Source organism: Phalangium opilio, unplaced genomic scaffold, assembly GCF_054372755.1.
Source record: "Phalangium opilio isolate 3A_F unplaced genomic scaffold, DU_Popi_V2 ptg000017l_1, whole genome shotgun sequence".
Lineage (NCBI taxonomy): Eukaryota > Metazoa > Arthropoda > Arachnida > Opiliones > Phalangiidae > Phalangium > Phalangium opilio.
The window spans coordinates 2,168,010-2,192,547 of NW_028324151.1; the positions used below are offsets into that span (position 1 = coordinate 2,168,010).

Sequence of the window (24,538 nt, forward strand, 5' to 3'; positions counted from 1 at the left end):
GGAAAGGAAAGAAGCGCCAACTAAACGGTCTTTTTTTTTTTAACAGAGTCAACATACACCGAGTCATGAAAATAGAAACTAGCATACAAAATTAATAGAAAAATTTAAAAACAAACCCTTCACAAAAGCATAAGTAGTTTCTCAAGCATAAATTAGGTATAATTAAAAACTAATTCACGCTAACCACCAAAAAGGAAACCTTTTTCGGCTTAAAAGTGATAAATTATTATTGGGGAGGTTCTTCTTTACTCGGTCTATATTAGCACTGACCACTGAGTGGCGCAATTTCTCCATCTCACGAATTTTGAATGTTTAGGCCTTTGTCTTTGACTTCAAAACAACATTAATAATTATTTAAATTATTTCTTGTTTTCTCCTTAAGATAAAACGCTTATCAAACAAACTAAAGGCATAAATGTAACTTATATAACGCCATCATTAATTACAAATCAATAAAACACTTTATTTCGCAAATTAGTTTAATAATTTGAAACTACCAAAGCTTCAAAAACTCATGTAGGCCTAATATTATTTTTTTAAGTAGGCATACACAAATAATTACAAAGATAATTAAATAGAGAGATACGCTTTAACTGCTAGATGTCACTTATAAATGTATTTCATTCAATACTAATAAAATAACACGAGTGTGAAATTGTGATTGCATTTAATTTCACACGTTTTACGTTAAATATTTAATTAGTACTCAATCTAGACTGCCGACTAGTTATAAAATAATTAAAAATGACCAGTTTGGAAAGCCCAGAAGCAAAACGACCACGTCAAGGCAATGAAATACTTCTACTCATCGACTATTATATAATAAACAATTATTTTTCTCCCTTATTACAGTCGTCGCGGTTAATTTGGTCGAAACAAACCGTACTCCCGGTGGAGTTCAAACGGTAGAATGCGCGACTATATCTCGTACAAATCAAATGGACTTGGTCGAGATGGCGAAACAGATTCAAACAGTGACTTAAAAGATAATGTAACAATAACAAATTAATCAGGGTACCAATAATTACATTTCTAGGCTGACGAATTCGTCAAGGCCAACGCTTGCAGCAAACTTTCAGTTATAGCGGAACAAGTTAGATTTTTGCAGGAACAAGCTCAGAAAGTTTTAACTGAAGCCAGATTCAATGCCGATTTACATCACGTTGCTTGTAACTTTAGGAAAGTCCCTGGAACAATTTACTATCTTTATAGAAGACCTAACACCCAACGCTACTTCTCGCTACTCTCTCCAAATGTACAAAAATTATTGCTAAAGTTGTATTCGTCTTTGAAAAACCTTCCGATAATAATAATTGTATGCCAATATATTTAGGAATGGGGTTCAACGTGTCCTCATGAGTTCTTGGGTGGATTTAAACTAGAACACGACATGTCATGGACTCCAATTGAATCCATAGCTCAACGTAGTAAAGAAATGGAAATAATCGAACGAATATTGGCATCTCCCGGTGAAACGAGAAACAAAGCGGCCATAACTGATAAAGTTCAAATAAATATAAATATAGGAGAAGAAAAATATCCCAAATTTTCAAATGACCTTGAAATGGAACATTGAAATAAATGAATAACCGAGAATTGACCTTGAAATGGAACATTGAAATAAATGAATAAACGAGAATTGACCTTGAAATGGAACATTGAAATAAATGGATAAACGAGAATTTAATGAATGGAATGAAATGACGCACTTTTGTTTAAATTTTTATTTAATTTAAATGATATTTTGATGAAAATGAAAATGAAATGCATTTGTCATTGATTCGCATAATAATAAACGTTTTATTAAAAAGGCACAAAGTTTGCAGGCTTTATCCGTCATTTTCCGTTACCGTTTTTCCTTCTTAACAAATTAAGATTTGATTCTTTTTGTTGTTTTTTGGCAAAAATTCAATCTCAATTAATACATCCTTTAATAATGATAAGCTTGAAAACTGTGCATTAATTAGGCCTAATTAATTTAATCCGCGTCTCAAAAATTATGCGATATATATATAAGTCCAGAAAATTTGAAATTTCTCTTAAGACTAGTCTATTTTTTTTTTTTTTTTCATCTAAAAATTCATTTAATTGCTAATAGTTGATGATAAAGTTAAGCTCTAATTAATAATAATAAATCTAATCATAATTAATATCACCTTCTAGTATGATCTAAAACGAAGGAAAGAAAGTAATATTAAAATATTCAAAAGTTAATTTAAGACCTTTTTTAAAAATTAAAAAACTTACTTTCATTTGGAATTTTTAAAGGTTCGTTATCTTTTATGGTTACATCGTGATTTAAGTTTCTAAAGAGATACTTGACTAAAAGATGCTTATCTTCGCCTAAACAAGGATCATAGAATCCTGGTAGATTGCTCTAAAATGTAAAATTACTTTATTAACACTTTATATAATTTATTTATTAATTAATTAATTATTAATTACTTTAGCGGCGTCTGGTAAAACAAGTTGAGAATCTTTAACCAGACATTGCAATGGAATTTTCACATCGACCACTGTTGATTTGGAGTTACTCTCTTCCTCTTCTCCTTCGCTTCTAAAATGGTTTAGAGTTCAATCATTAACACGGAAGAAATTAAAATTATGTTAAATTAAAAGTAATTAATTAATAAACCTTTGCTCAATTGATTCCAAGCTGCCATATAAAGCTTCTATAATGATTAATCCACCTCTGTCTCGTTCTTGAGAAACGATTCTTGTGTAAGTTTCAGTCATTAATGATACCTGGAGGTCAAGAATTAAATTAAATTAAATTAATTAAACAACTAAACACTTAAATCAACATTTTACTAACAGCAGCTTCAGCTTCTCTTCGTTGTTCCGCTAATCTTGATGCATTTGCTTCCCTGGCCTTTTCATTTTCTCTGCAAATTAATTAATTAATAAATGATTAACGAACGAAAACATCGTATACTACGAACACCTCGTATACTTTGTTACCACCAACAACGTACTTTCGTTTCTGCTTCTCTTGGTAAGGATTAATGACTAAAACTTTAAGGGAGTACCATCCAATAAGAGGCATGAGAGTGCCATAAAAGACCGCGTTAGGAAGTAGTTCTTGTGCCAACATAATTGGAAAAACATAATTTTGACTAGCTCTAGTTAATTTAATTTTGAGCGTAACTCCGGATGGAACTCCCAGCATAACCGAAGCGCCTAAAACGCTGTGCTCCGATATCTTCTTCTCACAACCGTATTCCAAAAAAGTTCCCAACGTTCCCAATCTAACGGAACCTTTCACTTTCGCTCCTTCTTCCCCTAAATTGTAAGAATAACTGAAGCTCAGGTAAGAACTGGGGATTCCAATCTGAAAAAGTTTAACCAAAATTAATTAACTTCTTAAATTAAACTCTAATGTTAATATTAATTAAATTAAATTAAACTAATTAACTAACTTGTAGGCTAAAAGACATGTAACCTTTACTACTATCCCAAACTACGGTTGTAGTCATTGATGAAGAGGTAGTTCCCGTTTTCCAAGATAAGTAGCCCATAGTGTAACGATCTAATTGTCTTCCCAAAACTATTAATTAATATTAAAAATAATTAAAATGGTAATAATAATAATAATTAATTAATTAACAAAAGATCAAGTTAATTACCAGCTCTGAAACCTGGTCTGATTCCTAAAGGAGTTACGTAAAAAACGCCCCTAACTGTCCCAAAACATCGATTTGAAATAGATCTGAAACATTTGGCTGCCAAAACAAGACCACTTCCAGCTTGAACTTCGTACTAATTAATTAATTTAAAACCATACCCTTAATTATAACTTAAGGTATTTTAATTATAAGTTTAACTGACCTCTGTCCACATTTTAGCTGAATGAATGTGACGTAACGAAGTTGTGATAGCTCCATTTCCCGTTCCATTTTGGGTAGATAAAGTTCCACTTAACGTGGCAGTGTTACTGATTGTTAAAGGAGCGTCCACGGATTGAGAGATGGACATGCTGCTGACTTCAATGTTGGGAATTAAACTGAACACCCAAACCCCACATTATTAATTGAAGGTTTAACTTTAAGATAAGAAATTAATTACCTTTCTTTTTCATTATCTTCAAAATCTTCATTGTAGGTTTCAAACAGTTCAGTGGCGTCAATTTCAACAGTGATAGTTCCCTTTAAGTTGTATAATTATTGTAATAATTCCTATTGAACAATTAACAGTTACAGAATTTTAAATTTACTTTGGGGTTTGTTCTCTGTTGCAACCGCCTTTCTTCCCTTTCCCTAGCGAGTCTTTCATATTCTTCTCTAATTTCTTGAGGTGTTTTAGTCCTTTGTACAATCTAATTACGATATAATTAACATTTAATTGGCAAAAGAGGCGAGTATAATCCTAGAAATACAATACACACCTCCCAACCTTCAGTCTCAAGACCTTTCACACCCAAAGTATCGTAAATTGCTCTTCTATGAGGGTCATTAAGAACTAAAGCGCGCGTGTTTTAATATTCCTCGTTAATTTCGCAATTAATAATATAATAATGGGTACATACCTTCGTAGGCTTGTTTCGTTTTGGAAAACAATAATTCCGCGTCTTTCTTCTTCTTTGGATCAACATGTTTATCGGGATGATAAAGTTTGCTCAGTCTTCTATAAGCATTGACGATATCTTCTGGAGCCGCCTGGAATAAGCGTTACGCGTGCGAGTTTAATTTAATTTAATTTAATTTAACATTTTTAGATCAACAATTAATTAAATAATCGACAGCAAAAATTGCGATGCAATCATTGCATTGCAATGGTTTCAAAAATCGGAAGCCATGCAGCATGTCAATCATCCAAAAAAATACCCTAAGCCTTGGCTTCATTATATAAGCGCGGTGCAGTTTAAGAAGGAATTACCCCATTTAATTATTTAAAATTAACCCTAAACAAATTTAATTGACTTACATTTTTCGATACATTTAAAAATGTATAATAATCGACGTTTAAATCTCGTTCCAAATCGGAATCCACGTCGCCATCGTGATTTGAGTTCGCCATTTTTAAATCCACGTTTGGCGGGAAATTGTTTATCAGCCGGGAAGCCGGAGGTCCCTTTAAATTTAGCGACAACTTAACTTGAAAATGTAAGGCAACTCTACACTCTACCGCTCGAAGATGAATGATGGGGGAAGTTTCGCTGCCCCACTATTTTGTTAAGTTGGGTTTCCGGAATTCTCCAGTGCCATCTGCTATTGCAACTTTTTCATAAAATCAAAACATTTGGGCCCCTCCTCCGATCAATGGCGGATTTTGTATTTTTACGGGCTTGCGTAACTAATTTCGGCTGAATAAAAGGTTAAATTTAAGTTGAACATTCCTCTAAATCCTGTCAATTATTAAAGTGGGACCGGAAAACTGAAGTAATCTTTCAAGGTGTTTTTCTCGGTACGTTTTTGATGGTTTTTCTCGGAGTTTTACACCTCTAAATGTACTTGTAACCTGAACCGGGCCTTGTAGAAGCCAAGTGACCCTAAAAAGTAGTCTTTTGGGCTGTGCCCTGGGGTCTTTAAAACGCAAAATACCTTAAATCGGAAAAATTAGGGTCAAATTGAACTATTTAACCGCATTCCCCGGTCCCCTAATTATCGTAAATTATATTAATTTTGGTTTTATCTGTAAGTAAATATATAACTTAAAGTAATTCAACTGTGCATGATTATTTCACATCATATAAGCTGTCAAACTAGGATTAGATTAGATTAGCGGAATTGTAACTTAAAAGTAATAAGTATAGTGTAATAAGGCTTTCAAAATACATCTTTCCAAAAACTAACTAAGATTAAGGATTTTAACAGGCTAAACAATTTGATATATTTTTTTTTGGCAGGGAGTCTGAATCTTTACCTAATTTGGCAATGGTGTAATGTGTAATAAAATTCATTTATTCTGGGATTTCCATGACCCCTGACAAACATTTAACGCTATTTTTGCACACCCAAGCTTTTCCTAACCCTAATTTAATTAAAATTATTAATAAAAAAATTATTTTGTTTTTGTTATTTTTTTATTTTGGTATTTATTTATTTATTTATATTTTGAGCTATATGTAATGTGTTTTACATATTACTGCTATTAATTAAATGCTTTTGTTTTGAAAACGAAAATGCACCTTTTTTTTGCAATAAATAAAATGATAAACAACATAGTACTAGTACACAGTATATGCCTTAATATTTTTCCAATAATAATAATAAAAAAGCAGGTCAATGACAGAATCTAACTCCAACAAATGGTTCATTTATTTATTTTAACTTTTGCTGATTGCATGCACTTTTTTTTTGCATGATTTTCTTAGATACACAGCTCTGCTAAGGAAGTTTTTAATTAAAATAAACCCTTTCAAAAAGTATCACAATAGAACTAAGTGCAAAACGGGTTTTTTTGCTTAAAGATTGCAATATTTTTATCCTGGAATACCGGTTTCCTACACTAAAACAAACCATAAGTTTATAAGATATGTTCCATAAGTATGACACTTGCTATACTTCATAATGCTAGAGGAAAGGTAGTTTCAGAACGACGCGGTTTTGCAATCCATCTAGGTCCTATTTAGTCTGCATTACTAAGCCTTTGACAGCCTCACCAGGCGTCGCTTTACCCAGAATCTATGACCTACCTCATTCACTTCAAAATTACAAGCTCCAGTTTCTAAGTTACCATTGACAAACTTATGGAAAAACATATCTTATGAACTTATGATAAAACGCGTAAGGTTTGCAGGTTTTCTACTTAATATCAATATGCTCTAACGCAGCGACATTAATAACCTAATGACGTCACCGTCACACTAAATATGTTGTGTTTACAAAAATTGGAAATAATTTCTATTGCCGTTTTCCATTTGCATTTTTCAATGAAGTAACGTTTAGGAGTAGAAACAAAATGTCTTTAAAAACTCCTTAAACAGCCTCTAGTTCTCCTTAATTGCTCCAAGGTGGCAACTAATGAATTATTTAACAAAATGATCAACAATAAACAAGTACTTGGTGCCGCTTTGGTATTCTGTAAGACAAACTGATCCACCCTTCCTTTTCCCTTTCGAGTAAAGGTAAAAATAGGAAGGAACAATAAAAAAAAAATTATCCCGAAAAACTCATTTTCATTCTGAATGGCATGAAACGCGACACACCCATTTCCACAATTTCTTTTTATAGAGAACCCGTACCTAAGAATCTAAAGTTATATAGTACTACTCACGTTTAAAAATGATTACGTAGCTAAAAAGATCATCCTTTTGAAATTGCATTATTATTATAGTAAAGAGCTCAGCTTAATAGTTTTTTACATATTTGTATGGTGTGACCTTTTTAAACACGATATAAAACAAGACTGCATGGACTTTGTAGTTCCATAGAGGACCGGTAAAGACGTATTTTGCGACAGTGAGCTTAGGGAATATATTATACTATCATAAGTTCATAAGATGCGTTCACCATAAGTTTGTCACTGGTAACTTAGAAACTGGAGCTTGTCATGAAGTGAGGGAGGTAGGTCATAGATTCGAGGTAAAGCGACGCCTGGTGAGGCGCTATTGAGGGCTTAAGTAAGTTCAGACTCAATAGGAATTAGATGGAAGTCCTGCAAAATAAACCGAGTGTAGAACTTCAATTCTTACTAATCTGTAAGTTAATCTCTAGCATTACGAAGTGTCATACTTATGGGACGTATCTTATAAACTTATGGTTCCATGATATAAGCAAGTTCCTCGTGTTGTTATTATACGTCTAATAACAGACTGGCAGCGTAACGAATTCATATAGTATAATTTAATTAGTTAATGCGCTTCACTTCGTTTTCGCAATTAAGAGTGTGTGTTGGTGGTCTGCTCTAATGAAGCTTTATTGATTAAGTTTTTTGTATAATTACAACGTAAGAGTGTGCATTAGAAGCGTAACGTGTGTAGGTTTTAGTCCGAGCGTAATTTAGTACAACTATGTCATTTAAAATTAATTTTTCATGCCTTATAATATTTTAATCAGCTTGCTATGGAATAATAAGAAATTGACCTAAAACGTGTCTGAAAACTTCTATTGTTCTAAACGAAAGCTCTTTCTTTGAGTTTGGCGCGAAGAAAATTTCGCGCGCTTTTCAATACATATTTACGGCGCCTTTTTTCTCGTGAGTTTCGTTAAAAACTATGATTTAAATATTATAATCGGCTACTTAATTTTAATAATTTATTTCTAATCATTTTGCGGTCAAATCTTTATAACACTTCACGTTTGTTTAATGATAAAACCCATTTTTTATTTAAATGCCAAAGAAAAAAGATAAGAAGTAGTAAAAAACAAAACAGAACGGAACGGGGTTTGATAGATAAATAAAGAAAATTATTCCTTCATCGCGTTATCTCAAATATCGCAATAACGTAATGTATGACAAAAGGGTTTAAGATTGTCAGAGAGCTGTGGACAGTGTGGTTTAGCACTTCACAACGGTTTCAGTGGAAATCTATCGTTGCTTAGACGCAATTTAGTGAAAGACCAGTAGAAATTGTTGATAAAGACCATAGCGACCAGTCATAAGTGACTCTAGTATCAGCGGCGTACTTATTTGAAATACGTTACTTTTGCCGGTTATTGAAAGCTATTATAATCGTTAAGATCCATCTAAAGTTATAAATACGACTGTTTTCTTAAGGTTTTTTTGAGTTCAACATCAATGCCATGGGGACATGCCTTCTGGAGATTACGCTTTGCAGACTGTCCGTTCCCCAGCCAATTCTAGAGTGAAAGCTACACCCATGAAGTCTAATAAAGGTTAATTGTTTATTATTAACTATAAATACCCAATACGTTATCCCTAAACACAACCCACTCACGATTGACTTAACAAATAACTAAAAAATTGCAATGGCGTAGTTGAAACTGAGGACGGACAACCAACCCTACCAGAAAGTTTAGAAAGCATTTTGAAAGCGGAGCATTTTCCTACGCAAAGACACCGTTGGAATACTAATGAAGTATGTCCATGGTGGCGCGATCTTTCAAGTTGTAATTAAACTTACCGACTTGAATTTGCGTCGTAGGAAATTGCCGCCATTCTAATCAGTTTCGAGAAACATGAAGATTGGTTGTCGAAAGAAGTTAAGATACGGCCAAAGAGTGGCTCAATGTTATTGTACAGTCGTAAAAGGGTCAGGTATCGCCGGGACGGTTATTGTTGGAAAAAACGTAAAGATGGTAAAACTACGCGAGAAGATCACATGAAATTAAAAGTTCAAGGCACAGAGGTTAATTTGAAAGACCTATAGAGTTAGCGATTTAATAATATAAGTATAAATTAAATTAAAACGTTAATTTTAGTGCATTTATGGCTGTTATGTCCACTCAGCAATCTTGCCAACGTTCCATCGCAGATGTTACTGGCTTCTCCAGGTTCGTGATCTCGTACGTTTGTGTTTTACTCCCAAAAAAATAGGTTTTTAATATCCCAGTACTTGTGGATTGATTTTGTGGTCGAAAGAATTAAAATGATTAAAATGTTTTAATAAAACGATATTGTTTATTCGGGTACTGTCTGAAGAATCCAGATATAGTTCTCGTCCACTATCTCAACGTTCCCTATAGTGACGATAACAAATTGCTCATAACTCCGAGCCTTAGCTACTGCGCCGATAAAAAGGAATGGACGAAAGACGAACTGGTGTCTCAACTAAAACCAATGTGTATGTGTAAGAACCCATTTTATTATAGGTGTTCAAAAACGTATTCTAGATCGAAACATTTTCACGAATTTCGTTGACAAAATTTTTAAAATGCAGTTTATAGCGAAAATGAACCTGATTTGAATAATGAACTGGAAATATCTGTAAGATATTTAAATTGTTTTCCGATCAGCGAGTAATTGGTACACTGACGATTAAAGTTATCAGTTGCTCGCGCCTGATTTAAAGGAGTCCTTTAGAGGCGTCGTGCCCCCCCCCCACATCGCTGACCTCTAAAGGAGTCCTTTATCGCGCGTTTTCAAATATTTTAATGAAAATGAATGAATGATGTAAGACTGCGGAAACTGTGGAAGCGATCGTTCAACAGCTCATGGAAAAACAGCGTGCCAAAACAGCAATCCGAACTCACGAGTGTTCTTGCGACACAAACTCCAAATCAGCAACGCCTTCCGCTGAGACTAAAAAATGTACACATACTCTGCACCGCATCATTTCACCTAAAGCTCAGGCCGCCGCGGCCGCGGCTGCTTCGGCGGCGGCCGTTAGCGCCACCATATCCAGAACGGCCATGGCCACCGTCGTGTCCACTGGACCATCAATCGTACCTATCAGCCAAACTGGCAGTGCCAATCAGGCGGATCAAACGTCTCACGGAACCACGACCGCAAGCGCGACAAACACAACGGTTGTAAACACGGCTCCGACGGGGGGAGTCTTGTTAGCGACGCCGTGCAGGTTAGCGTGAGTTGAACAGTTCATTTCCTCCGAGAATAACATCCCCCCGGAACTTATTAATTAAGCTTGGAAAGCAATTTCAATTTTAAAGGCAAATTCTCCACGATGGAAGCGTTGCCGATGGTACAACGCCAACAGCCACAACCACAACGTCGTTGATTCTCAATCTATCGCATTTACAAGGTGGCGGGGGTCTTTTAATTCTAAACAGCGCGGCGGCCGCTGGAGCGGGAATGGGTCTCACTTCGGCTCCCGTCACTCTCTTGTGCGGCAGTCAAGATCCGGGAGCCAGTGGTAAACCACACCCGGTGGCTTTGCACGCCTCGACCATTCAATGCGCCACCACTAGAAACGCCATTTCATTCAGCGCCAGACGAATTGAAAACCGCACCACCACCGAAGTATTAAAACCTCCCGTCGCGACGCCGGAATCTCAGGACCCAGATTTGTCAGTTTTAAACACGTCTGTCATATCTGGTACGAATCAAAATACGGGAATACAAAAGGAACCAGCTGATCTGAGTGAAGTCAGTAAAATTTGAAATTACGAGTTGGGTGCACGGGTAAGCTAGGCGTTAGACTGACTGATGAACTCGCAGGTTTCGTCAACATCCAAGAACAAAGACATTTCCCTCTTCGATGACAACATCGACATGGTCACCGATCAGTCCGCTTCAACAATGCCAAACACTAAAATGATCTTCACGCATCCAGTCGCCATTAAAATGGAACCCTCCCAATCGGAAGCCGATCATCCCATTGACATCAACCCGATGGATTTTATCGATAACGATATCTCGACTCCCGATGAAGAAGTTTTTAACTTGGACACTTTCGATATGTTAACCGATATTCCTGGTCTGGAGGACTTGAACTCTGACTTCGTACCGGGTGGAGGGTTATCAAGCAGCGGCTCTTCGACGCAAAGCTCTTCCGTTTCTTTCAAAAGTTTTCAATCAAACAATAACAATAATAACAACAATAACCAACAGTCAGCCATGGATTACCGCGAAGGAACAGCTAATATCACCGATTATTCTCCAGATTGGTCATACATCGAAGTAATTAAATAAAGATTAAATTAAACTAATTCCGGAGCTAAATAAATTAGCCTTATTCCTGATCAGCGCCACCTACCCATAGCGGTGACTTTGAGAACTACTGTAAGCGGCAAGCCAATCAGATATCGCTAAAATCTGGTGACGTCATTTTTGGTAAGACCCGAGAGTGCCAGTCAGTGACGTCACCAGATTTTAGCGACATCTGATTGGCTTGCCGCTTACAGTAGTTCTCAAAGTCGCCGCTATGGGAAGGTGGCGCTGATCAGGAATAAGGCTAATTGGCGCCAAATTTCAGGGTGGAGTAAAGGTTTTAGTAACAGGGCCCTGGTATTCGTCATCGTCTCCGTACACCGTCATCTTTGACGGCGTTAGCGTACCAACAACCCTAGTGCAAACTGGCGTTTTACGGTGTTACTGCCCGGCTCACGAATCCGGGTTGGTCACTTTGCAAGTAGCTTGCGAAGGTTTTGTCATATCAAATCCCGTTAGTTTCGAGTACAAAGATCGACCGGCCATCAGCACGCCTAAAACCGAAGACTGGTTCAACGTCGAAGGTATGTCGCCATTTAACTTCATTTTTCTTTTAAAAGGAGACCGATCTTTCTTCGTTTCATACAGAGAGTGTTCTGAAATTCTCTGTTTTGGAACGATTAGAAGTTTTGGAAGCCAGAGTGTGTTTCATGAATCAGAATGTGGGAATGACTCAAACAAACGAACGACCGACTCTAGAGGTAACTTATGACGTTTCTTACGTCTTACTTAAAGGAATAGCGACGTGATTTAAAAATTATCTCAAATCTAAAGAAAACCTTACTTTTTTGAGAGTTTAAACTCTTCTGATTCCAAAAATGTGCTTGATTAATATTTAAATATGAAGGAAAACACAGAAAAAACACTTTGAAAACTTGAAATTTTGGGGGGCAAAAGCAAATTTGCGACGAAGATTTTTGGCGGGTTTTCTCCTTGCTACGTCACTCACGGCATCTCGCGGAAAAGCCAAACGCGCGCGCCCGAGACTCCCGAGTCTACTAATGCCGCGCGAATCTGAATAAAATAGGCTTAACACTTAGGCTGAGACACTAACAGGCGTCACGTGAGCGACATCTAGAGTGAAAGTTTCTCCTTACTACGTCATCAAGCGAAACAAAATTTTAACTAGGCCTTTTCCAAACACTAAACTTTGATTGCAATTTTACAAATTTCTACGAAACCAAATACAAAAGTAAACATATCATAATAAACTAGATTTTTCAAGGATTTTTTTAGCATTTTAAGTTTGTGGGTGACGAAAATTATGTCACTAACACTTTAACTACTTATTGTTGGGTTGGGTTTGTTCTTTTAAAGGGATTTGGTGCAAATCAGCAACGTTCCTTCGAAAACAGCATGGTTTCTGTATGCCGGTATTTGATGAAAGGAATTTGGGTTCAACAGGGAAGTTCCAATCCTTTGGATTGCACGTCATCTCGAGCCGATTTGACTTTACTCCATTTAGCGGCCGCTTTGGGTTACAGCAGATTGGTTTGCACTCTTCTGCATTGGAGGGCGGAAAATCCTTCGTTGACGTTGGAATCCGAAGTGGACGCCTTGCACAGGGATCGAAATCATTGCACGCCTCTGGTAAGTACATCGCCACTAGAACTCGATACACTTCGGAGGTCCTACCATAGAGACTATAAATCCCAAGGAGTTGCAGGTCCCTCGCTCTACAAGCGCAAATAATGATGTTGCTCCTAAATTGGTACATGAGAGCTTCCGGCCCGTTTAATTTTGCTTAGCGGAAGTCGCCTTGTACCAGGAAAAACCGGTTTAATGGGGGCAACAAGTTGAGGCATTCCTTCCACTCCTTGGGGTTATAGTCTCTATGGTCCTACCAGCACCCGGGGTAACGTAATCGCTTTCTATTTTCCGCAATAGATGTGGGCATGCGCACGAGGTCACAAAGAAGTAGCTTTACTTCTGTACCAGTGGAATAAGATGGCCCTTCAAATAACGAATGACAAAGGTTGCGGACCGTTAGATTCGGCTCGGACCAATGGATTCGTCGATTTGGCTGACCAAATTGAAAGGCTGGAACAAGCTCAATCCTCCGCGATAGTACAAACAAATAACGATATCTCCATGCCCGGGAACATTTTTGCCGAAAATGAAACGATGGAGGGCATCGCCAAATTCAACATGGATTTGAATCTGACCAGAGGAAACAGTTTCGATAACGCTTCCATTAATTTATTCTTACCGCCATCCTCCGAAGGTCTTTCACTAAATAACAACAACAACAACAACAATCCGGTTGTTGTTTCGACGGAAAACATCATCAACACTACTACCACCACCACCACCACTACTACCACACGAAACAATAACAATATCGTCAAAAGCGTTGGTGGCAATTTGATGGGAAAGGCCAACAGTTTGCAACGCAAGTCATTCGGTCACATGTTGCCACCCCAATTAACAAAAAGGTCTTCGGTGGACAGCAATATCAATCTTTGCATGTTAGCTTCTTCCAAAAATTCTCACGCTGATTTCTGGGAATCTGATTTGAAGTTGGACAGGTTTAATACGGATGGAACTGGTAATTAACTATTTTCATATATCTTAATTTGGACTCAATTAGCGGTCTTATTCCTGATCAGCGCCACCTACCCATAGCGGCGACTTTGAGAACTACTGTAAGCGGCAAGCCAATCAGATGTCGCTAAAATCTGGTGACGTCACTGACTGGCACTCTCGGTGGGGGGTCTTACCAAAAAATGACGTCACCAGATTTTAGCGATATCTGATTGGCTTGCCGCTTACAGTAGTTCTTAAAGTCACCGCTATGGGTAGATGGCGCTGATCAGGAATAAGGCTAATTAGGCCTATCTTGAATATCTCTAATTAACAAAAACACTTTTAGAAACGGCTGAACAAACCTTGATGAATCTAGCAAATGGTACAGATACTTGGTTAAATTTAAGTGTAACTTAATTTTAAACGAATTAGTATTATCTTTATAGTCAACAGTAGCCTCCAAAGTCGACGCGAAAGCTACGGTAGCTGCGACCTGTCTCTCTTAACCGGGACCAATAGCGAAACTGAAAGCAGGGTATTAACATTGGCGGAACAAATCATCGCCGCCATGCCCGATCGAATTAAAGCCACTTCCGAAGCGTCGATGAATGGCTTGTCACTGTCAAGTATGCACACCGATGACGGAAAATCCGCTTCCTCATTATTACAAGACACTTCCGATTTGGAAATATGTCCGGTTGACGAACCACCACCTCCTTTGCTGGGAGATGAATTTAATTTCGAATTCAGTGATCATAATTACAGGTTGGTCATCGTTTGAAAACCTCCTGATCCTTTACATTATCACTGATCTTTCTCTAGGTACTGCGAGAACAATACTCCGACGTCAACGCTGAGTCCGGCGTCATCGTCGTGTTTGCAAAGTCCCGGAAGTTTCGCGTTGGACTCTCCATCGCCGCCTCCGACAACCGCGGACTTTTGCGAATTTTTCCAAGCTTCTGGCAAGATTATGGAGAATGATTTCTCAAACTTGACACTCTCCGACAAGGAACAACGCGAATTGTACGAAGCGGCCAAAATTATACAAAAAGCCTACCGCTCTTACAAAGGAAGGAAACGACAGGAAGAACAGGAAAAGGAAAAAGTCGCGGCTGTATTGATACAGAGTTATTATCGACGCTATAAACAGGTAACGCCTATTGTCCTACTGATCTATTTTCTCAAGCCTATTGTCCTACTGATCTATTTTCTCAAGCCTATTGTCCAACTGATCTATTTTCTCAAGCCTATTGTCCAACTGATCTATTTTCTCAAGCCTATTGTCCAACTGATGTATTTTCTCAAGCCTATTGTCCTACTGATCTATTTTCTCAAGCCTATTGTCCAACTGATCTATTTTCTCAAGCCTATTGTCCAACTGATCTATTTTCTCAAGCCTATTGTCCAACTGATCTATTTTCTCAAGCCTATTGTCCAACTGATGTATTTTCTCAAGCCTATTGTCCTACTGATCTATTTTCTCAAGCCTATTGTCCAACTGATGTATTTTCTCAAGCCTATTGTCCAACTGATCTATTTTCTCAAGCCTATTGTCCTACTGATGTATTTTCTCAAGCCTATTGTCCAACTGATGTATTTTCTCAAGCCTATTGTCCTACTGATGTATTTTCTCAAGCCTATTGTCCTACTGATGTATTTTCTCAAGCCTATTGTCCTACTGATGTATTTTCTCAAGCCTATTGTCCTACTGATGTATTTTCTCAAGCCTATTGTCCAACTGATCTATTTTCTCAAGCCTATTGTCCAACTGATCTATTTTCTCGAGCCTATTGTCCAACTGATCTATTTTCTCAAGCCTATTGTCCAACTGATCTATTTTCTCAAGCCTATTGTCCAACTGATCTATTTTCTCAAGCCTATTGTCCAACTGATCTATTTTCTCGAGCCTATTGTCCAACTGATCTATTTTCTCAAGCCTATTGTCCAACTGATCTATTTTCTCAAGCCTATTGTCCAACTGATGTATTTTCTCAAGCCTATTGTCCTACTGATCTATTTTCTCAAGCCTATTGTCCAACTGATCTATTTTCTCAAGCCTATTGTCCAACTGATCTATTTTCTCAAGCCTATTGTCCAACTGATCTATTTTCTCAAGCCTATTGTCCAACTGATGTATTTTCTCAAGCCTATTGTCCTACTGATCTATTTTCTCAAGCCTATTGTCCAACTGATGTATTTTCTCAAGCCTATTGTCCAACTGATCTATTTTCTCAAGCCTATTGTCCTACTGATGTATTTTCTCAAGCCTATTGTCCAACTGATGTATTTTCTCAAGCCTATTGTCCTACTGATGTATTTTCTCAAGCCTATTGTCCTACTGATGTATTTTCTCAAGCCTATTGTCCTACTGATGTATTTTCTCAAGCCTATTGTCCAACTGATCTATTTTCTCGAGCCTATTGTCCAACTGATCTATTTTCTCAAGCCTATTGTCCAACTGATCTATTTTCTCAAGCCTATTGTCCAACTGATCTATTTTCTCAAGCCTATTGTCCAACTGATCTATTTTCTCGAGCCTATTGTCCAACTGATCTATTTTCTCAAGCCTATTGTCCAACTGATCTATTTTCTCAAGCCTATTGTCCAACTGATGTATTTTCTCAAGCCTATTGTCCTACTGATCTATTTTCTCAAGCCTATTGTCCAACTGATCTATTTTCTCAAGCCTATTGTCCAACTGATCTATTTTCTCAAGCCTATTGTCCAACTGATCTATTTTCTCAAGCCTATTGTCCAACTGATGTATTTTCTCAAGCCTATTGTCCTACTGATCTATTTTCTCAAGCCTATTGTCCAACTGATGTATTTTCTCAAGCCTATTGTCCAACTGATCTATTTTCTCAAGCCTATTGTCCTACTGATGTATTTTCTCAAGCCTATTGTCCAACTGATGTATTTTCTCAAGCCTATTGTCCTACTGATGTATTTTCTCAAGCCTATTGTCCTACTGATGTATTTTCTCAAGCCTATTGTCCTACTGATGTATTTTCTCAAGCCTATTGTCCTACTGATGTATTTTCTCAAGCCTATTGTCCAACTGATCTATTTTCTCAAGCCTATTGTCCAACTGATCTATTTTCTCGAGCCTATTGTCCAACTGATCTATTTTCTTAGGCCTAATTTCCTACCACGTTTCTTCTCTTGTTTCAGTATATGTATTACAAGCAAATGACTAAAGCGGCGCAAGTAATTCAGAATCAGTTCAGAAATTATTGCGAACACAAACGTTTCAAGAAGTGTCAAGAGGGAAGTGATATCTCGGCTCTTATTAATTCGTCCCAATCTCAAATGTGCAGTGGTGGAAACCATTGCAAACAGAATTCCGGTTCGGTCACACCGTCGTCCTTGGCGTTCTATCGAAGTCTTTCTGAAACGGATAAAAGACCCAGTAGGGAGGGAACTCCAAATTCCTGCAATCTAAAGTAAGTTACAAACGTCTAATTATATTTAGTTGGGGGGGGGGTATTCTAGCTAACCCGCGATCCCGCAGCTTGACCTTGATATACTAGATGATCACCGATGATAAAGATATCATTTCACCCCACCCTCTTTTCTTTACTAGGAGAACATACTCTCAACGCAGGCAACATCAAGCGGCCAGAAAAATTCAGGAGTTCATGAGGCAATCTAAAAATAAGTAAGTTTCACTTCATTAATCTCATTTTAAGTACTTACGTTTTTCGGTACTTTCCTTGGGTTTGAGTACGTTTTTCTTTACTTTATTTGGGTTTGAGTAGGTTTTTCGGTACTACTACTTTACTTGGGTTTGAGTAGGTTTTTCGGTACTTTACTTGGGTTTGAGTACGTTTTTCGGTACTTTACTTGGGTTTGAGTAGGTTTTTCGGTACTTTACTTGGGTTTGAGTAGGTTTTTCGGTACTACTACTTTACTTGGGTTTGAGTAGGTTTTTCGGTACTTTACTTGGGTTTGAGTACGTTTTTCGGTATCTTCCCTTGGGTTTGAGTACGTTTTTCGGTATCTTCCCTTGGGTTTGAGTACGTTTTTCGGTATCTTCCTCGGGTTTGAGTACGTTTTTCGGTATCTTCCTCGGGTTTGAGTCCGTTTTTCGGTATCTTCCTTGGGTTTGAGTACGTTTTTCGGTATCTTCCTTGGGTTTGAGTACGTTTTTCGGTATCTTCCTTGGGTTTGAGTACGTTTTTCGGTATCTTCCTTGGGTTTGAGTACGTTTTTCGGTACTTTCCTTGGGTTTGAGTACGTTTTTCGGTACTTTCCTTGGGTTTGAGTACGTTTTTCGGTACTTTCCTTGGGTTTGAGTACGTTTTTCGGTACTTTCCTTGGGTTTGAGTACGTTTTTCGGTACTTTCCTTGGGTTTGAGTACGTTTTTCGGTACTTTCCTTGGGTTTGAGTACGTTTTTCGGTATCTTCCTTGGGTTTGAGTACGTTTTTCGGTATCTTCCTTGGGTGCACTTTTGTTTGAAATATTTTAGAGCAAAGCGCGGGTCACATGGAGTAGGGCAACCACGTGACCCGCGCTTTTCTCTAACCCCAACAACCATACTATAACTATCAAACTTAACCACCTAAACCAAAATTTTCTACTCTTGAACTTTTATTGCTAACTTTTCAAGTGTATGGGATTATATACACGGAAAAGCGGTGAGTTTATAACAACTGAAAGATAAGCTTGACTATAGTTGATGTCGTAATTAAGCTCCTGGCCCCCAAAAATCATCACGTAGAACTTTATAAATTAGCGAAATTACGCTAATTAACGTTAATTACAATATTGGGTAACGATTGCGTTTCAGATTGCAGAAAGAGCGTGCTTTAGCTGCCGAAAACGAGAGGCCACAAGTCGAGATGGTCGACCAGCTGCCAAAATTCCAGGAGCCGCATTCTAAGAGATATGACGGGACGTGAACCCCCTCCTCTTCAAATTTGTTTTTAATTCATTAAAATCGGTCAAAAAACTAACAAAAACAAAACCGAGGTAAGAATCGGGCGCCCATTCCCTACCCATTTAGGCTTCCCATAAATTAATAATAAAAATGGGACTTGGTTATATCTAACTACGTAAGTACGTCACGAATCCTTCGAAATAGACAAATTGTCTACTTTGTAGATTGATTACTTCGAAATAACGATAATAATAACGAAAACCAGTTATTTATAAAGTATTTCCACAACAAACAAATAAACAAACAAATCCCCCTAAAAAACAACTTCCCACCTTTTTTAAAATAAACACCCTTTAATCAACTTCCTCACGTAAATTTTTAAAGGAATGGGATTTTTTTAAAGTATATTTATACCTTTGAATTTGTCACGCCTATCCTATTCTGCTCCATTTTGGCTTTAGCTTGTTGACAAACAAACAAATAAACAACTGGAGAACGTACGTACGAGGAGTAGAGAGAGAATGTTACAACGCGAAACCTTCCAGAATATTATATAAGGTTCGCTACGTTAATTCGAATTAAAACATAACATACTTAAATAATAATTAAATAAATAAAGGCCATCATATTTTGGCTTTAGTTTAACAAAGACAAACAAACAAACAAACAAACAAACAAATGCCAGGGATATTGATACGAATTGCGTATTTTTTTTTTTCTTTTTTCTAGTATGAAAGTATTATTATGTTTTTAAAAAATACTGGGTATCTTTCTATATATAAATATAAATATATAAATATAAAATCATTAGCCACTAAAAATTTTAATTATTAATTAATTAATTAATTAATTAAACACATACCCATAACGACAACAACAACAACAACACTTATTGCTCAGTCGCGTTCGTTAAAGTAACGTAAATTAATTAAACTCACGTTTGAAACAAACAAACAAACAATTAAGAAAAAAACATACATACATAATTAAAACATAATTAATTAGAAGCACTAATTTTTCTCATTAAAATTTTCCCTCACAAACCATCTATACATCTTTAAATCTCTTTAGAGCTAGTCAATTCATACTTCCAAAAATATATATATATATACATATATATTCTTCTCAAACTTCCTCATGTTCATATTCTCAAAAAAAAAAACTAATTATTCATTTTTTTACCTTAATTAATAATTAATTAATTAATTATCTTCACTTATTTATTATGGTACGATTGTTCTTTCAAAAAAACTATAAACTATGAGAAGCACGACGACGTGAAAAATATGACCCCCCCCCCTCTTTCATTCATTCCCTAGACGTTATTTAAATCTCCATTTACAAAATTTAAAAAAATATATATATTAAAAGTAACTTTAGGGCGAAAATTATTGATAATTGGCTTAGCTAATGACGTACGGATTATTATTATAATTAGGTCCATGGCTAATGAAGCGATACAAACCAACCCGGTGTGTGGCTGTATATTATAGAGAAAATATATATAAAACATTTATTGTTATAAAAAACGGATATTGGTTTTTAAGTGCCAAAAACAAATACTATTTAGTATAAATATATTATTAATTATTATTATAGTTCCCTAAATTGTTTTTTTTTTTTTTAATTTTCTGTTTAGTTCTATTTGTTGAGAACTTCCCAAGTATTGTTTTTCCCTAATTATTAATTATGATAAGTTATTAATTACTTTGAAGTAATTAATATTAATGGGTTTTGTGAAATATCGCCTTATTTTAATTACAAAATTTAAAACTTAGATTTTCAAAAAAAAAAAAAAAAATTATCGAAGAACATGACGTCACCTTCACCTTGACGTGCGTAATTAGCTACTTTCTTAATTAGTGTCACCACAATGACGTATTATTAAATACAATGCTACTCAAGCGTCCGTTTAAACGTATATTATTACCTTAATTAGATTAGTTAAATATTCAAAATTAATTTTCTGTAATTAAATAATGCTATATTTCACTGCCCCCCCTTTTTTTTTGATGCAATTAAACGGTGGTGGTTATTTTTTTGTTTTGTTAAAAACAACGTAATTTACAAGATATTTACGTTAAGTTTTTGGTTGTTTACTAAAACCGGTTATTTTTTTCCCAATTATTAATTATTATTATGAAATTGTAGTTTATGACCCCTTGTTGTATTTATAGACCTTTTTATTTTAAATCCTTAGCTGTGTATAAGAATTACTTTCCTACTACAACAACAGTATTTTTGTCTCCTAATTAAGGCGCTATTCTGTTTTCAAGTTAATTATTTTTCTTTTTCCTCAGAGGTTATTAAAAAAATAAAAAAGGTTATTAAAAACACTGCCAAAATTGCCACAAGCCACAAAAAAAGAAATAAAAATAAAAACGTTATTAAAAAAATAATAAAATTATTTCGCTAAAACTTTATTTTAATGGTCTGCAATGTTAAAAGAAATTAAATGAAAAAGTTGTGAAATTGAAAAAGATTTAACTTCGGAGATTACCAAAAGATATCTAAAACAATATTAGGTTATAAGTAATATGAAAACGTAAGTGTGACGCCGAATATTTTAGCGAGAAAGTTTCCTAGAAACCAATTTATATTAAAATGGGTGTACAATGAGTTACGGTGGGGGCGGGGCCTGTATCAAGCGTATCTTCCATCAAATAGAACTATACTGGGCATGCGTGGACTTCGTAGCGTTATCACAGCGCACTGGGAATGGCTAATCTATCCGCCGGGTCGTTTTGCGGTTAATACCTTTAAGCAGACGACAGCGTCCTGTGACATTGCCCAATCACTACTTCGGGTAAAAGAAATGCTTCTACTGCAAAATATAGTTCTTGGCGCGTTCCTACGTAACGCATTGTACATTCGTTTAATCAACTTTTTTAAGAACCAAGGAGTAATATAGAAGGTTTTAGAGTTGCCCATCCCTTCACGCTAAAACCCATGAAAAGCCTCAGACTTATCGTTAACATGTTACTTATATGCCGAGCTGTTAATCTTATGAAAAATTAAGTATTTTCGAAACAAATTCTAAATAAAAACAAAACCTATATTTCTTTCCTTAAAATACTTAAAAATAATTAATCTAAAATACTCCCCCCTCCTTCCCTCCCCCCAAATAAACATAAAAACAAACAAACAAATTTAGCCAATAGCATTTTAAACAGATATAAATAAACCTTTTACCGTAAAGCCTACTTACGCTATTTCTATATAAATTCTAATAAAGAAGCTTAAATAAAGATATATTTAATGATGACCCTCGCTTATATATATGACCTTTCGAAAATATATTCGCTTTTTGCCATTTAAAACAAACAAACATGAAATATTTCAAAGCCAAAGTAACTAACATTTTTTCCTACAAACTCTTTGAAATTTATCCAGAAATATTTTAAAAAAATTAACCAAAAAAATAAATAATAACTAATAACGGTAAGGGTAAAGGTAGGTTTAATTTTAGCAGAAGACAAGATTAAATCTAATTAATAATAAATAATTAAACTCAAGCTGATTGTACATTAAAACCAGTAAAAAAAAAAAAACAAATTGAAGTAGTGGTGCTACGAATGTACATAAATAGATTACCGAAATTAAAACATAAGAAATTAATTCTACCCCTAGTTAATTAATTAACTAATTAAATGATAATGAAATATAAATTTCAAACGAATTTTAACCCTAAAATATTTCACCAGAAACTTTGGACGATGAAAGAAATTAAAGAGCTAAAAAATCTACTTCTTCAAATATATTTAGTCTGAGCATTAGAGTAGGATTTAAACCGATATACCCCGTGGAATTTAAATGATTTTAATCTCGATTTAATTGTGTTGTTAATTAATTTAGCCATTTCTCGCCCCCCCCCCCAATTTGCTATACAAAATCACGCGCTGTGTGACGTCAGAGGTCTGACGTAGATTCGCCTAATTTTACCCGGTTTAACTATAGTTTCGTTAATTTTAACAAACCCAAAGATAAACTTAAAAGCATCATTTACTAAACAATTAACTTAATTTAAACTAATTTAAATACGATTATGACTTAGTAAAAAAAATATAATTCCAGGGGGTATATAATGTTTGAATCTTTCTTAATAAAAATCATGTACAAAAACACTTTACCACATAAGTAGTTAAATAAATTTCAAATAAATAAATTTCTTAAATAACTTTGTTGGCACTCGCAAAATAATAATATTTTCTTTGGCAAATTTATAGGAGTAGCTTTTTGTAAATTAAAACATTATCATCTCTTTTTCGCGTCTAATTAACTCCCAAAATATCTACGAATCATCAACTTTCTCTACCCCACCCCCCTCTTTAAATAAATAAATAAACAAATAAACAAACACTACACACTCACACATTGAAAATAATAACTAATTGTTATTCCTGTAAATAGTTGTTAAACGCTTTTCCGAAAGAGAGAGAGAGAGAGTTTTACGTCATTATCTTTCATAAATATGCCGTTGGCTGATTGGTTAGTTGGTTGGTTGCTAGGTAACGATGATGAAATGAAAGATAAACATTTTTTCTATAGGGTCTAATTATAAATAAATAATTACTTGACGGCACTAAATAAATAAAAGCAGATTTTCACCAAAATAAAAATCCATATTTCGTCTGAAGTAAAAAAAATAATAAAATAAAATATAGATTTCGAATGAAAATAAAATAAATAAAAAAATCAAACATTTTTGGTCAGAAGTACAAATTGTATCTAAATAAAATAAATTTAAATTATTACTTAAAGCGAGATTAAAAATAAATAATAATAAATAAATAAAGAAATAAAATAAAATAAATCACTGTGAATTTTTTAAAAAATTAATTGGGTTAACTTGTAAATTAAATGTAACGTAAATAATTTAAAATATATATCGATATATATTATTAGATTATTAAAAAAATAATGTGCTTAAATTTTACTTTAATTAATTAAAGGCGATCGAGGAATTTTTAAAAACATGCTCAAAATTATAATTATCAATTAAAGAAGGTAGAAAAAATTTATATTTTCGTTGCGGTGTCGTTTTAAAATAAAATCGGTGCGTAGGTGTTGTTAAATAATAAAATTAAAATAATTAACTGTATAGAATATTTATAAATTTGGTTCTAAGAAAAATTTAAAAGATATATAGGCAGTATTTTTATGATCAAATACGTTTTGGTTTCAATATCATTACGCGTAGGAAGTGAATTAATTAAACCTTTTCTTCTTTAATTAATGTTTTATAGAACCGAGTGTAATTTTAAAACTTTAAAACTTAAAAAAAAAAAATAATGTTCAGAATGAAACGCGACTAAGGCGGCGTTTAAAGATTTTGGATTAATTTTTATTTAATTAATCGATTCGGAAAATGTTCCATTAAGACGAAAAAAATCAATTAAAAATATTAAATTTATTATTTTCCTAAATTAAAACACGTACCTTTCACCACAAATAGTTGAACTCTTAATTCCCTTGAACGCGGCGGCGACGTCTCTTATTTACACCCTGTACATCATACCCCGTTACCTTCATCTTTATTACAAAATCGTAGAAAACAATTTTCCGAATCGAGAAATTACTTAAAAAAGTTAAAAACTTTGAGATTTCTCACCATATTTCT

At 35.1% G+C, this 24,538-nt stretch overlaps 3 protein-coding genes across 10 annotated transcripts; 2 read left to right on the forward strand and 1 right to left on the reverse strand.

The window, feature by feature from the left end:
* Nucleotides 1-577: 577 nt before the first annotated feature.
* On the forward strand, nucleotides 578-1,839 carry LOC149702401 (uncharacterized protein C1orf50 homolog). Of its 2 annotated transcripts, XM_089866210.1 has the most exons (5): nucleotides 578-787; nucleotides 853-974; nucleotides 1,037-1,255; nucleotides 1,334-1,558; nucleotides 1,645-1,839. In XM_089866210.1, exons 1-5 carry the CDS (start codon nucleotides 745-747, stop codon nucleotides 1,660-1,662), a joined length of 627 nt encoding a protein of 208 aa, XP_089722336.1. In that variant the 5' UTR covers nucleotides 578-744; the 3' UTR covers nucleotides 1,663-1,839. The 2 variants fall into 2 exon arrangements, with proteins under 2 accessions (XP_089722336.1, XP_089722335.1); XM_089866209.1 differs by having other exon boundaries at nucleotides 585-787; nucleotides 1,334-1,839.
* Nucleotides 1,710-5,124, reverse strand: LOC149702402 (dnaJ homolog subfamily C member 11). The gene is made up of 14 exons (XM_089866206.1): nucleotides 4,924-5,124; nucleotides 4,526-4,655; nucleotides 4,385-4,458; nucleotides 4,214-4,315; nucleotides 4,066-4,145; nucleotides 3,829-4,003; nucleotides 3,627-3,759; nucleotides 3,420-3,547; nucleotides 2,976-3,331; nucleotides 2,816-2,885; nucleotides 2,636-2,745; nucleotides 2,446-2,557; nucleotides 2,248-2,377; nucleotides 1,710-2,169 (listed from the first exon to the last, which is right to left on the reverse strand). Exons 1-14 carry the CDS (start codon nucleotides 5,014-5,016, stop codon nucleotides 2,153-2,155), a joined length of 1,710 nt encoding a protein of 569 aa, XP_089722332.1. The 5' UTR covers nucleotides 5,017-5,124; the 3' UTR covers nucleotides 1,710-2,152.
* Nucleotides 5,125-5,164: 40 nt separating this feature from the next.
* Nucleotides 5,165-22,784, forward strand: Camta (Calmodulin-binding transcription activator). Of its 7 annotated transcripts, none has more exons than XM_089866199.1 (21): nucleotides 5,165-5,403; nucleotides 8,659-8,777; nucleotides 8,880-8,980; nucleotides 9,047-9,250; nucleotides 9,324-9,407; nucleotides 9,544-9,691; nucleotides 9,782-9,828; nucleotides 10,020-10,426; nucleotides 10,512-10,947; nucleotides 11,020-11,481; nucleotides 11,777-12,035; nucleotides 12,100-12,212; nucleotides 12,829-13,101; nucleotides 13,399-14,059; nucleotides 14,384-14,419; nucleotides 14,484-14,802; nucleotides 14,860-15,187; nucleotides 17,209-17,480; nucleotides 17,621-17,695; nucleotides 18,649-18,676; nucleotides 18,829-22,784. In XM_089866199.1, exons 2-21 carry the CDS (start codon nucleotides 8,693-8,695, stop codon nucleotides 18,919-18,921), a joined length of 4,431 nt encoding a protein of 1,476 aa, XP_089722325.1. In that variant the 5' UTR covers nucleotides 5,165-5,403; nucleotides 8,659-8,692; the 3' UTR covers nucleotides 18,922-22,784. The 7 variants fall into 7 exon arrangements, with proteins under 7 accessions (XP_089722325.1, XP_089722327.1, XP_089722326.1 ...); XM_089866201.1 differs by having other exon boundaries at nucleotides 10,020-10,420; XM_089866200.1 differs by having other exon boundaries at nucleotides 5,166-5,403; nucleotides 9,544-9,685.
* Nucleotides 22,785-24,538: the final 1,754 nt, after the last annotated feature.